At 34.2% G+C, this 15,228-nt stretch overlaps 1 protein-coding gene across 1 annotated transcript in view; it reads right to left on the reverse strand.

Annotated features, from left to right (window-relative positions):
• LOC127863382 (uncharacterized) overlaps positions 1 to 15,146 on the reverse strand; it is a 70,007-nt gene extending 54,861 nt beyond the window's left edge. The window contains exons 1-10 of the mRNA XM_052402893.1: positions 14,964 to 15,146; positions 10,935 to 12,027; positions 9,844 to 10,041; positions 9,286 to 9,426; positions 7,671 to 7,786; positions 7,189 to 7,327; positions 6,109 to 6,339; positions 4,144 to 4,351; positions 2,858 to 2,905; positions 2,761 to 2,808 (exon numbers count right to left, since the gene is read on the reverse strand). Of these exons, the coding sequence (XP_052258853.1) occupies positions 2,761 to 2,808; positions 2,858 to 2,905; positions 4,144 to 4,351; positions 6,109 to 6,339; positions 7,189 to 7,327; positions 7,671 to 7,786; positions 9,286 to 9,426; positions 9,844 to 10,041; positions 10,935 to 12,027; positions 14,964 to 15,131 (2,390 nt within the window). The 5' untranslated portion in view covers positions 15,132 to 15,146. The remainder of the gene's footprint in view (positions 1 to 2,760; positions 2,809 to 2,857; positions 2,906 to 4,143; positions 4,352 to 6,108; positions 6,340 to 7,188; positions 7,328 to 7,670; positions 7,787 to 9,285; positions 9,427 to 9,843; positions 10,042 to 10,934; positions 12,028 to 14,963) is intronic.
• Positions 15,147 to 15,228: the final 82 nt, after the last annotated feature.

The following is a 15,228-nucleotide window of genomic DNA, read 5'->3' on the forward strand; positions in this document are numbered from 1 at the left end:
TTACATTACTAATACATTAACTCAACTTCACTGGAACAGAAAATGAAAACAAAGATATAACAACAGTGTTAACATAACCATGACAGTAAGAAAGTTCATTTCAGGTATCAAAAAGGTTCTAAAGGAAAAGTTTAGAAAAACATTACAAAATAAGCATTTGGCTAAATACGAAGATTCATTGAAACATTAGAAGTTTAATTAGAATAACTCAAACACATTTGTACAACTAATTATTGCATTATTTTCTCGTATAAAATTGTTATCTGGATTACGTCATTTATAATTTTGTTGTCATTTATAATTTTGTTGTCATTTATAAATTTGGTATGTAAACTAAAATGTACTTTAACATTAACAGTACTACAGTATGCTTTGAAAAAGCAATACAAATATTGCAACAGAATTTTTCTGTTTTTCTTTAAACTTTTTCCTCCAGCTAAAGGCACAACGGCACATTTTTGTTGTACTTAAAATGTTTTATTCTATAACCAGCAATTTTTTTTTGCCCAATTAGGAAAAGTACAGGTACCAGCCCCATTGGAAAAATTGTGCGAGAAAACCCCAACAATTGGAAAAAATCGCGTCATGAAGTCTTCTTATTGGGAAATTGGTGTTTTTTGCTTCCAAATACTTTCAAATTTGAGAACTTAGTGTAGTTAAGTTGTCAATATTATATTTACCTAGGTTCAAGCCATAGAGGCGCATAGGGAAACAGACAAAATGTTGGATTTTATATTTTAAAAAATTAAACCTGCAATTGGGATTTTTTTTTACAGCAATTGGGAAATTTGTAGTTTTTCCCTAATTGGTAATCAGTAAAGAAGGAAAAAAAATGCTGATAACAACAGACATATTACAATAAACAAGAGGGCCTGACAGGCCCAAAGTCGCTCACCTGAGATTCAAAGGAACTGACCTGTTCTGTGCAGCCCACAATGTACCTGTTCTGTGCAGCCCACGATGTAATTTGAACAATATGTTCTTACCAACTTTCATGACTAGTGAACATCCTGGCAGCCACGATTTTCAACAGACCAGAACCATTTTCATACACATCCAAGATATCATTTAAAAAAATATACTGACAAAGTTTCATGAAGATTCATAAGTCCATATAAAGAAAAATGCCCCGCCCACTGGTGGCCATGTTTTTCAAGCAACTGGAACCACTTTCGAACTTGTCCAAAATATCATTAGGACAAATCTTCTGACAAAGTTTCATGATGATCGTACAATAAATATGGCTTCTAGAGTGTTAACAAGGTTTAACTATAGCTATATAAGGAAAAATGCCACGCCCCCTTGGCAGCCATGTTTTTCCACCAACCGGAACCATTTTCGAACTCATCCAAGATATCATTGGGACAAATCATCTGACCAAGCTTCATGATGATCGGACAATAAATGTGGCCTCTAGAGTGTTAACAAGGTTTTACTAAAGCATGATATATAGCCATATTAGGAAAAATGCCCAGCCCCCTGGTGGCCATGTTTTTTAAGCAACTGAAACCATTTTCGAACTCATCCAAGATATCATTAGGACAAATCTTCTCACCAAGTTTCATGAAGATCGGAAAATAAATGTGGCCTCTTAGAGTGTTAACAAGGTTTTACTATAGCCATATAAGGAAAAATGCCCCGCCCAACAAACCAGCATCATTTATGAACTCGGTCACGATATTGTTGGGGTGAATCTTCTGACCGAGTTTCATGAAGATTGGACAATAAATGTGGCCTCTAGAGTGTTAACAAGATTTTACTATAGCCATCTAAGGAAAAATGCCCCGCCCCTTGCCAGCCATGTTGTTCAAGCAAACGTAACCATTTTCGAACTCATCCAAGATATCATTGAGACCAATCTTCTGACTAAATTTCATGAAGATTGGAAATAAATGTGGCCTCTAGAGTGTTCACAAGGTTTTACTATAGCCATATATAGCCATATAAGGAAAAATGCCCCGCCCCTTGGCAGCCATGTTTTTCAAGCAAACGTAACTATTTTCGAACTCATCCAAGATATCATTGAGACCAATCTTCCGACCAAATTTAATGAAGATTGGACAATAAATGTGGCCTCTAGAGTGTTAACAAGGTTTTACTTTAGCCATATAAGGAAAACTACTCCGCCCCCCCCCCCCTCCCCCCCTGGCTGCCATGTTCTTTAACAGATCTGGACCATTTTCGAACTCGTCCGAGATATCAATGAAACCAATGTTTTGACCAAGTTTCATGATGATTGGGCAAAAATTGTGACTTCTCGAGAGTGTTCACAAGGTTTCTCTATAGCCATATAAGGAATACTGAACCGCCCCCTGGTGGCCATGTTTTTCAACGGACCGGAACTATTTTTTAACTTAACCAACATATCATTTAGACAAACGTTTTGACAAAGTTACATGAAGATTAGGCATCAAATGTGACTTCTACAGTGTTCACAAGGTTTTTCTTTTTTTTGATCTAGTGACCTAGTTTTTGACCCAGCATGACCCAGTTTCGAACTTAGTCGAGGTATCCATGGGACAAATGTTCTGACCAAATTTCATGAAGATCAGACAATAAATGTGGCCTCTAGTGTTCACAAGGCAAAATGTTGACGACGGACGACGCACAACGGACAAAAAGCGATCACAAAAGCTCACCATGAGCACGTTGTGCGCAGGTGAGCTAAAAACTAGCTATGAAGCAGGATATACAAAGCACACAAATACAAAATACATAAAGCGGGTTTAATTTGCGTTATTTACAACACACATTACTTACTCACAACACTGCTTCATAATTCCACGACCGCCAAATTTTGGCTTGTCTCTGTAATTAAGAAATGAGAATTTAGAAAAGTATCTACAAAGCTACTTACACACATGCTTGTTTCATGACTCCTGGGCCACCAAATTTTGGCTTGTCTCTGCAAGTAATCAGCAGCTTATTTGAACATATTTACATTTTGCAAGATCCATCAAAAGTCCCAAATAAATAATGTTAACATCAATGTAAATTATAAATTAAAAGTTAAAATACATAATTTCACTGAGTAAAAGTAATCTTTACAATATGAGGTAAATAAAACTAAAATTTTTATTTTAATACCACTATGGATTACTAGAGGAAAGTTATTACAATTGACAAGTAAAGCAAAGTACATTATTCTTAAACTATGGCAGTTATTGTTTCTTAAATCAGTTGATAGGAGTTGTAGTGTCATTAAAGGCCAATTGAAACAAGGGCCGTCCTGAGACAGCCGGCTTGACTATTCTTCCGCTTTGATTGTATAACATATCCTTTCTGTCAGTCAACTAATATAATGACCTCACGGACATATTTAAAGTTAAAAATCTGTAGTAGGTTTATATTGCATGTAAACAAAAAGATTAAAATTAATCAATTAAAACAAGAAATATTATCATGTAAAAACTGCAAATTAATGTATAAGAACTTAATTAACTTTAAGAAACTGAAGTTATTGACCAGGGGTGGTATTCCAGAAATATCTTAAGTTAAATTTTATTCTTATCCTTTAATTGGGAAATGTTCTTAAGTGTTTTTATATTTTTTATATAATCAAGATATACATTTAAATAACATCATTATGCCAATGTTATTTTAGGATAGCAAAAAAACTGGTGTCTCTTTATTCAGTAAAGAAATACAAAACATTATAATTTTGAACTTAAAGTGAAATTATTTGAGAAATGACTTAAGATGTTTCTGAAATACCACCCCTGAAAACATTTAATTTTATGTAACACAGACCTAGACCCAGCTGGCCCAAAATGGAATTCCATGCTAGGTCTGCATGTAAGCTATCTACAAACAAAATTATAGCAAAAAAACTCCATCCAAACTAATTTATTGAGCGTAGCCTCTTATTCTATTTCAAGTAACAGCACACTAACCCCAAATCCATCCCTAAATAGATCAGCATGTGAACTACATACATTCATAATTTCAGCATAATATCTCCACCCTAACTGAAGTTATTGAATGCCAACTTTGTATATACTTTAAGCAACAGTGGCCTCGACCTTGAACCAAATGCAACCCTATGCTGATTCTACTGTTCAGCTACAGAGTTGTTGCATGCAAATGCTTACTTAAGTACTTTGCAGTGCAAGAAATGTCTATTGGGCATCCTACAATACATACAAGCAATGTCTGCACTCCCCACAGTCGGGCGCCTTGCAGCCCTTGCAGTTCTTGCAGCGCATCTTTCTCTTGTACAGGTGCAGGCCCCCCGCCCCCCTCAGCTTCTTCTGCAGTTTCAGTTTCGTCGGGGATTTCTTCACCACCACCACGCTGTCGCTGGATTTCTGGATGATCTCTTCCATAGGGCGGTCGTCTTCCATGTCTATAGCTAAAATTGATGAAACAAGGGTAAAGTGTCAAACTGGTCAATCTTCTGAACATTTCAAACTGTTTTACAATGAAGCCGAGCTTATTCCAAAATGTTATGTTTCACATAAGTCACTTAGCGGAACATACTATGAGATCACAGATATTCTGCACTTTATGCCATCCCACTATTGCACAAATCTATTATAACTCACTGCCAATATTTTCCCAATAAAAAATGTGTCAGGGTCTCTGCATGGTACATGTTCGTCTATCCATTTGCAGATTTAAAAGTTCATAAATGTCCTTTGTTCTTCTTTTGTCATCATAAATAAGGTGTTAATGATCAATAAAAAAGTATGTTGCGCTATTACGAAAAGGTTTGCTACAATTACTTTTTCCACCTTATGGAAAATATTTTCACACTTGACACAAGTTAGCATTAATTTTCGTTCCACACTTACTGGTCGTGTACGTTATTCCGGCCTGTATGTAAAAAATCGACCACCTGTGTTTAATCATCATTTTCATGATCTAAACACATAAATTTTGATTATATTTAGAACAATCAACTTGAAAACCAACCCTACTCTCAATATTTTGCAAATTAAAGAAGAATATCACTATAAACGTTTGCATTAAAATGTCTCAAACATAACATGAAATATTTCTCACATGGGAAAAGTGACGTCATCATCTATTGCGAAAATTATATCCATATAAGAAACAAATATATTTGATAAAATTATTATTATTTCTATCTGATAAACTTTAATTAAGGTATTTTCAATTAATTGTATAAAAACATACATTTAAAACATAAAAATCATGACCTAAATATAAACTTTTAATATATAAATTACCTCCCTTGATAAGAATATTCATGGGTTACATGTTGTAAAATTAAATATAAGCGTTTACTAAAACTGGACACTTAAGTCAACTTTTCAAACAAAAAGTTTTTACTTTCTTAGCTATGTTAGAAAAAATTGATAAAAACTATTAAAAAGGAATATTTTTTATAAATTTGCAGTTCCCCATTAACAGTGCCTGTTTATATTTATTAAAAAAGGTAGGGGGAGTAACTGGTATAATAATGTCGCATATATTTTAAGTTTCAAGTCGAAAATTTTGTTTGTGTAAACCTTTATTAATACTCTTAAAATGAGGACATTTATCTAAAGAATTGCTTTGTAATTGTTCCTGCGGATTAAACAGAAAAGTGGCCGATTTTTTAGGTACAATTGCCCTACGAAAATTGATAGTTTATATGTCATTAATTTCTGTTCATAAAAGTAACATACAGTGATCTAATTCTATTGAAATTTTCATGCTAGGTGAGTTTTGAACCCAGGATTATGTATATGAAGTTAAGTTTCAACCAGTTGCCTAAAACAAAAGATTTTGTTAAAATTGCGTACACGACCAGTATGGCACATTGTCCACAGAATGGCAAGTCTGAGAAATAATACCATTGCTTTGATGTTATCATAAACTAATAACAAACAGTTCAGCTGTATAAATGTAGCAGATACCTGTTTCAACGAAAACAGGCTACAGATGTTTAACTATGCCTGATTAGTAATATTGCAGCATCTCATACACAATGCTTGTGAACAATTCCTTACCTCTCTTGACTTTTAGTTAGATGGATAGTTATATCCCATTTCCACTGTATAGGTAAATTACTTTTTATGAGACATATACAGTATGTCTCTCATAAAAAGCCATTTAGCTAAAAGCAATTGACAGCTATCTTCCTATGTAACATAATTTCACCTGATTTATTCTCGCTTTCTTGTCGAAGCAGCTGAGCCTTCTCATTGGTTGGCAGGGCACTAAGGCGGAGCTCTGTTTTCTCTGGGAAGGTCGCCAAGGGTCGACCCAGGGCCACGGCTGCATTGCGACATACATGCTTGATTCTAGGGCCAGAGCTGTATCCCTTTGGAGATATCTCCACACTTCCCATGGCAACAGGAGAGGAGAAATCTTGGCCGGTGAGTGAAGAGTCTATTTACATAGATTTATTTTGATAACATGACAAGACTTACACATTTTATATTCCATCGAAACTAATATTTGTTGCATTAAATTATAACATAATCAACTCTATTCAATTGTGTGTCTAATTAACTGAAAAAGACTATCAAGGATTGTCTTAAAGATTTAACTAAGTTAATTTAATTATTGGAGAGGAGAACATGGCATACTCAAACTTTTCAAAACTAAAACAGAAAGGTAAATAAAATGTTACAGTTGCTAAACCCATACTCATATTTGCGATAAAAGTTTGTGTTATTAACACTGTTGAGAAACACTAAACACTTGCAGTTAAGTGACGTCATTGTGTTTAAATTCATGGCGTTATTTGGCATTTAGTGTAGTTTTCAACTATTTTCTTTTGTTTACTTTCAATGCAAAGACAGAAAATTGCTAATGGTTAAATAATGAGAACACCAGGTAAGTGTTCAATACTGATGTGTTTATTTGCCTGGCAAGAAAAACCCGTGCCAAGGCTTGTGGTATAGGTTCTCCAAGACTTGCTAAACAAACTAAACTTAATTCAAACTCAATTAGTATTCTCTATGGGACGTGTGAAAAGGGGCTTTAATGCATGTACGTAAAGTGTTGTCCCAGATTAGCCTGTGCAGTCTGCACAGGCTTATCATGGATGACACTTTCCGATTGTATTGAAGTTTTCATTTCAAGAAAGACTCTTCTTGATGAAAAATCAACTTAAGGTGTAAAGTGTCATCCCTGATTAGCCTGTGCAGACTGCACAGGCTAATCTGGGACAACACTTGACGCACAAACATTATTTTCACAGAGCGCGGCTCCTTCATACGCCATACTACAAACCATGTGTCTGGGATCCCTCATCATCTTCCTTCTCTTGCTTAGTTTTCAGCAGCTCCTTGAAAGCCTTTCTCTTTCTCTGCTTTTTCTCAGAACCTTCACTGATCTTCAAAGGAGACAACTCTTCTTCTTCAGGGAAGTTCTGAATAAATTCAATTCAAAGCCTTCAATAAATATACACCATTATCATAATTATTATGATTCATGAATTGATGATTATGATTCACATACACATGTTTTCTTCCATACATGTTCACCTAGACATCATTCACTTTACAAGTTGATACATGTCAGTCAAGGAATGGGTTAAGCAATACATGGTATCTTTTTTAAGTCGTTCTCTAGTCAATCAGGCTTAACTCATGTGGGTAAAGTATAGTGCTGGATACGCCCGTGTTGTCCACACAGGCTGATCTTAGACGACACTTTCTGCCTATACTGACCTTTTTTTAGTAGTCTCTTTCCATTAAACAAAAATTCCATACCTTTCTAGAGTGTTCCCCAGGTGTGACAGGTGATTTTAGGAAGATGGGCATCGCAGGCGTGGTCTGGACTGAGGTAGCCTGGCGAGCTCTCTGGGTGGACACGGCATCTAGGGACCCTGAAAAAGCACTAAGAAGTCTGAACCCTTTCCCACTCACAAGCAAAGTAAAAATCGCTATATGCAAGCCGCCTTAAACCAGAACATCCTGCGAGTAACTTGCACTCTGTTCAGGTTTTATGCTGTTTGCTGCTCATCAGTAGATTTAGTAGATCAGTAGATTAGATTTTCTAAGGGATTACATACGCTTCAAATGTGTATCTAAGCAGTAAAGGGGTAATGCACCTCATGACTATTCAGGGCTGAGAGTTGCTGTTGATAATTCTTTACGTTTTGCAAATCAAGCTGAATGCTTATCTATTACTTGGCAGCAAGAAAGCTAATTCAAAAACTGTGAGCAACTTCCTGCAAGTTAAAATTTATCAGTGGCTTAGAGGGCTTACATGCTTGAGTTAATTTGAAAACTGGAAGAGTGTAAAACTACTGCCTTTAAATGTTAAGCATACAAATCAGTGTCGTACTCTACTTTTGGCTGGCTTTGATACCTCATACATTTGACTTGATTAAATACCATGTTACAGGGCTTTTTTGGCCTGATTTTATAGCCGAAATTCGGCTATATTCCCAATCGAAAAAAGTATACTTTTTTCCCAAAATTTGCTTTAAAATGCCCAATGACGAAAAAATGCTAATGACATCAGCTTTTTTGCTTTTTAACAAGGCGTAGTTTGATCCGGTCTCGTACAGGTTAAAGACTATACCTTGATTTGGATAACGTCGGCATTATTCGTGTGCACAATATTCTCTGTGTTGTTCAGGCGCTTATTATATTTGAGATGAAATTCAAGCGTTTTGTGATTTAGATGAATGGAAGACAAAGATGTTGCGCATTCAAAATTTTATGTGAAAAAGATTCCTAAGCAAAACTCTGGCGGCAAAATGAAAACTGTTGATTTTTTTGAGCAAGCGTCATTTAATAAACAAATATCGTCAAGATGTACAAATCTTCCCATTGAAACTCTTTCCATTGTTAATGAAAGTAATTTAATAACAAGTTACTCTTTTTCATTGTCATTGTTGATTTACGAAAGCAAAAGTGCTGACTGATATTCAACATGTTGAAAGCAGTAGTTTTTTTATTTTTTCAGATGAAGATAGTACATGCAGATAAAGCGCCTCCTAATAAAATGGTGCTCGATGTGACTTAAGACTTTGTGTGAGCTTATTATGTGGAAAACTGTTGATCATGGTGGTGTTTGTGATTATAGATGATGAACTCATTCATGCAGTTTTAATTCCTAATTTATTTTCCCAATTTCTTGAAAATGCCGATAAAACTCCCAATTTCAAAGCCATGGGCTATCTTCCCCAAAAGCTGGAAAAAAGCCCTGTGTTAACAAATAATGTGATTTAAATTGCAGCCCAAATCAACTTAATTTTGTTCACTGGTAGGATAAAATATTCTTACATTAAATGAATCTTAGAAAATAGATGAAAATTTGACAAGGTGCACAAATTAAAAACTATCATGGCTAAAACTGAGGAATGTAAAAACTCACTTTGCTCTGCATCATGTGTTGGTGTAAACTTCAAGCCATACACCACAGCCAGCTCTCTGGTGAGAGGGAAGCCAGTATTGAGGCACTTCTTGAGTCGACAATCTCGACATGGACCAAAAAACTTCATGACATTGCATCGGCCTGAATGGGAAATGGTGTAAATGTATACACTTGTCTTAACTGAGGCCTTAACTCAAGTACTCCCATTTTCAGTGTAATTTGCCCAATAATACGTAGGAATACTTTTAAATAAAGTATAATGGTTTTGATATTTAAGATAAGGTCACAAACAGACCAGTAAGATGCAATTGAAATAAAATGGAGATGAATAATCATTAAGACACTTCTTTTTTTTAAATCTTTTTTACCATTTCGCTTTGGGGATGGGTTCGTTTAGCGGACCAGTAGATACGTCAGGAAAATGCCTGACAAAGATGTATGCCTCTATTGTTTTTCTGATAAAAATATTCTCATTTCACTTTTTTCAAAAGGGTATTTATTCTTTGATTAACTAATCACTATAATACTATAATACTACAACAGAATATTTAATTATACCTCCAGTTTGACAGGGTCTTCTAATAAAATTATTTTCTTCCGCTTTTGTTTTGGCATCTAGATAGAATCTGCGGCAGTTGTTGCAGGCAATTAACTTGTTAAAGCAGAGAAGAAGGTCTTGCTCTTTTCCACAAACACAACACTTGTTCTTGAATTTTTTCATTAGCTTCTTACGTAGAAGCAACCTCTCTGATTTTACTGCAAATACAAGCATTACATTTTACTGCAAATACAAGCATTACATTTTACTGCAAATACAAGCATTACATTTTACTGCAAATACAAGCATTACATTTTACTGCAAATACAAGCATTACATTTTACTGCAAATACAAGCATTACATTTTACTGCAAATACAAGCATTACATTTTACTGCAAATACAAGCATTACATTTTACTGCAAATACAAGCATTACATTTTACTGCAAATACAAGCATTACATTTTACTGCAAATACAAGCATTACATTTTACTGCAAATACAAGCATTACATTTTACTGCAAATACAAGCATTACATTTTACTGCAAATACAAGCATTACATTTTACTGCAAATACAAGCATTACATTTTACTGCAAATACAAGCATTACATTTTACTGCAAATACAAGCATTACATTTTACTGCAAATACAAGCATTACATTTTACTGCAAATACAAGCATTACATTTACTGCAAATACAAGCATTACATTTTACTGCAAATACAAGCATTACATTTTACTGCAAATACAAGCATTACATTTTTTATTACCCATCTTATTATTATGTAAAAAAGTAAAGCAACCATAATAACATTAATCTGTTGAAGAAAATGTAGATAAGTTATGTTTGCTAATCAATCCTTAGTTTAACAAATAGAAAGGGGTGTGATTTAAGAACCACCAGTGATTTCATGCCTTTCCCCCTTTTCAAGGTGCAACACAACTTTTTACTTGTATATAGATCAAGCGAAGTTAATAACAAATTGTAAAATTAGTTTTACATTAAATGGGAGGAAATCAGCTAAAAGAAGTAAATATCACACCCATGATAAAGAAAGTTTTACTTTTTTAAATTTAAAGCCAAACCTTATTTGTTAACTATTTATACCTAGAGGTAGAGGTGCTTTAATCTGGACAGCAGGTTCTTGCAGTTCCTTCTGCTTAGATATGTACTTTGCTTCCCGTTTCATTTCAGCCTTCAAAGAGCGTGCCAACGCTGCCTTTGATTTATTCAGGGCTGCTCGATTCAACTGGAGCTTAGCCTTTTGCACAATTGCTGATCCTTTCTTACTAGTGAATAATGGCTGATGGTCTGATTTCTGAAACTGAGATTGTTTAAAGAGACCGGTTCCCAACTTTGGGGCAGCCAATGGGCTTCGTAAAGGAGATATGCTTTGTGAAAGAAACGAGCTGTCTTCATCTGATAGTTGTAGCTTTAAACTTGGCTTTCTGTCACGTTTTCCATCAACTATTAACGGCTGGTCAAAAAGTCCAACAGTTTCGGCAAATAACTCCCTTGGACTTGAAAGCTTGGGAATATTCTGAGAGCTGTTCATACTGAATGTTCTAGCCTTGGATGAACAAGCTGGACTTTGGCTTGTTGAGCTAGGTGGACTTAGTAAACTTTCGTTGCTTACAGTATGCTTTGTCTTTACCATTGAAGGAACTATTGAATCGTCTTCCAAAAATCGTTTGTTTGGTTTTATCACTCTAGATGACCTTGAACTCTGTGTTGGAAGCACAAACTCCTTCTTTTGTACATGTAACTTTGCAGCAGCCAATCTTCTGGCTTTTGCTTGCTCATAGAGCAAGTTCGCTTGCCTGGCTTTTTCAAGCAAAAATTTAGCCATGTCTTTCTCAGATTTCTTGCTCTTTGGTCCAGAATCCTTGTGCAACAACCCATGTTTGTAGTCCAATTTAAATTTCCTAGGTTTTAATATTTTATTGCTTGTTACTTCTTTATTGAGAACTTTTTGCTTCGCTGAAGGACTTGGAATAGTTTCAATTATGCTTGTTTTGTTGTAAGGTACTACAGGTGTTAAAAAATTCTTGGGTCTACCCCTGCCAAGAACAACCCGCGGTAAAAGAGACTGAACTGTGTTATCTCTCTTTTCTTTTTTCTTTTCAGCCTTTTCATAAGCATTGAATTTTTCCTGGCTCGCTGAAATCTCTTCCTCTGTGAATCCCTCGAATTCATCTTCCTGAAATGTATACCATTATGCATTGATAAACATCAAAAATGTTAAAAAAAAATTGATTGCTGCTTTCCACAATTTGTGTTTTAAAAGCTAAAATCATGGTAAAACAGCATGCACAAAATGTTGCTATTAAAATTACTATTGACATTAATAATTACATAAAAAATAATAAATATTTAATATAATATTACATGATTTTCAGTCTTTGAAATTAGCAGTTCTGCCAAGCATGGCTGATTCTTAAAGCAGGTATATACGATTTTTTATATGTGTTTAATTGTAATATATTGATAAAATATGTTACAATAACACAAAATAGACAAGAAAAATTATACATTAAAGCCGAATTTCATAAAATGCAGCAAAGACAAATTAGCGCCCCCAACCGATAGTGACGTACATATTTTCCTACAATAACCGAAGCATTCGTCTTTGTATTAGGATGGGAGATAGTGTTCGTGTGTCGTAGGAATGGATATCGTTGCAGGAATTCAAATAAACCGTTAAAAGTTAAGATTCAAATCGTAAATGTATGGTATACATGCTGGCGAATTCGGCTGTACAGCCGTTTTCAATTTCAGAATTAAATATCTGGCTTATTTCGCATTTTTCGACACATGTTCTTCTTAACTTTTATTTATATTTATTAGTGCTGCAACAATACGCCAAAAACCGTATTGCAATATATTGTCAGTTTAAAAACTTGTATTGCAATATATCGCAATATATTGCTAACTTGTACCAGAATTATAACTCGCCAAATACCCGAAAATCCCGTATATTCCAGTTTTAAAGCAAATTCTGGTAAATATTTACTATAAATGTGCTCAAGAATAACAGGAAACACAAACATTCGCAAATTTTCTTAAGTATCAAAAACATTATGGCATTTGTTACTATTTAAAGATGTGATGAAATAAAGCCCAACCGGGACTTTTTTGTTTTCACTGAACACACATAATTCGCCTGACGTGATGTTTCCGTTTTTATACAACACAAAAACACCCATACTTTCCATGCGACGTTCTACAATGTCATGTCTGCATAATTTTTGCGCGCTTTTTATTGAGACAAAGGATAAAGCACTTTTTATTTGACACAATATTTTGTATTGTCGCGTAAGCATTAACATTTGGAAGCGTGTTTCCGAAATTCGGATTACAAATTAAAAATGCTCAATTCAGAATCGAACGAAACATTTACAGTTGTGCGCAATTAATTTAACGATAATCTATTCAAAAGCATCAACGAATCCTCCCATGTAACAACGCTACTCCGTATAATACACTTTTTAGAATGCTATTTTTACGTAAAAATTTATTTACACCGCTTTGCTTTGTTTACCTTGATATCGCTATTTCGGATGGCTTTTCTGGACGAAATGTAAATGAATTTTTGTAAAATTTTCGTACCGGTATGATGAAAATCGCATCGCAATACAATATGCGGATTGCGTATTGCGATATATACCGATATACCGGTATATTGTTGCAGCACTAATATTTATATGGAATTATAAATATAATAAGTTTTTTACACAGTTTATATAAATTCATAAATATTTGACAAAATCATATATACCCGCTTTAAATGAATGCAAGAATTCTAAGAAATTGTTACAAGCAGCAAAACTAAATACGAGAAAGATACATTTATGATTTAAAGGCAAATTACAAGTAATTACTTGGCAATCAAGGATTGAGTTTGCAATATATAATGCCATGTGGTTTGATCATTGCTATTTATATCCGTTCATAGTCTAAGACAAACTATCTTTGGCATTCAAAAGCCAGAGCAAAATTGAATTTCGCAATTCGTTAAGCTCATTACAAGTAATCATTCATCATTGTAGTCTACCAGTAGAACAAGCAATGAGTATTGTAATCTTTACACTTGTTTTGAGAAATAGTCAGCAATTATGTCTGTTTAACTTTAAGCAGTCTTGGAAAATAAAGACGTACTGATAACACATTAAGAGTATTTGAATATTTAATACATATTTTAATAAATGTTGATCAACCATCTGGCGGGTAGATTATACCAAGTTAAATTTATTAACAAATTGTCAATCTGTGAGTGTTTGTATTTCATTTGAATTTGTAGATATGCTGCTGAAAATAATCAATATGCTGAATTTGATAGGTTTTCAAACACCTGTTCATGACAAATGTTTTTTTTACAGATGCACTTAGCTTTAATAGATAAAGCTTGATTGCGGCGCCATTTAGATTTTATTAAAAAGCATAAAAGGAGCAAAGCATGAACCACACTTCCAATTTTGTTGATGAAATATATGATGTTAATAAGTTGATCTTATGTTATGTACTGATTAATCTGTAAAATATAAATTAATGACATTTACAGAAACTTATATTTTTTCTGTTATCTGTTGTTCTAGAGAATAAATCAACTAAATTGTTGTTGTTAATTCTTCGGTTAAAAAAATGAGAAAGTAAACAGGCCAAAGTAAACTCTGTTTTGGCAAATACAATATCGAAATTCTATAGTAATTCAATTCCTAATTGGGCCAACTGGCAAGTAATTATTTTTGTTAATTTTTAAGACAGTCTTAGTGCACAAATTCCAAAGCAGTATGTGTGTGCAAATATATCTCGACAATTTAACAATGTATCACCCTCAATATTTTCATAAAATAAAAAACATTGTTGATGCAGTCAAGAAGTTTACATGTGGGTGCCTATTTAAAAAAATTATGAAACCAAATTTTCACTCTTTTGCATTTTGATGTCCATAACAAAATTATCAGTCAGTAAAAGGGTGACATCGTCATCAAATATATTTTGAAATCACAAACAAATAGAAACTAACGTTAATTGCATGAAACCTTCACGAACAACGCTGTTCGAATGTCAATTGTGTGATATTCGATTGACGATGTCCGCCATTTTGAATGCGCTCAATTTCCAAGTCGACATTACCTCGTCTGAATATCCAACAAGATTTCGGAACAAGCGTAACCCGCTTTGAAATTGTGGCAGAAACGCCAGGGATGGATCTTGTATATTCTTAACATCATCGGCAAAGAACTCAACACTCAATCTGTCAAAACGATGGCCAGGACGACCAGGAAAACGTAACCTCGCCATTGCGAAGTTCCCATTATAACTCAAATCGAGGCGAATAAGTTTTGTAAACAAACATGGTATTTCCCTCTATTTTTATTGCTTTTAATAATATTAGTTA

Source organism: Dreissena polymorpha, unplaced genomic scaffold (assembly GCF_020536995.1).
Source record: "Dreissena polymorpha isolate Duluth1 unplaced genomic scaffold, UMN_Dpol_1.0 chrUn006, whole genome shotgun sequence".
Classification (NCBI taxonomy): Eukaryota; Metazoa; Mollusca; class Bivalvia; order Myida; family Dreissenidae; genus Dreissena; species Dreissena polymorpha.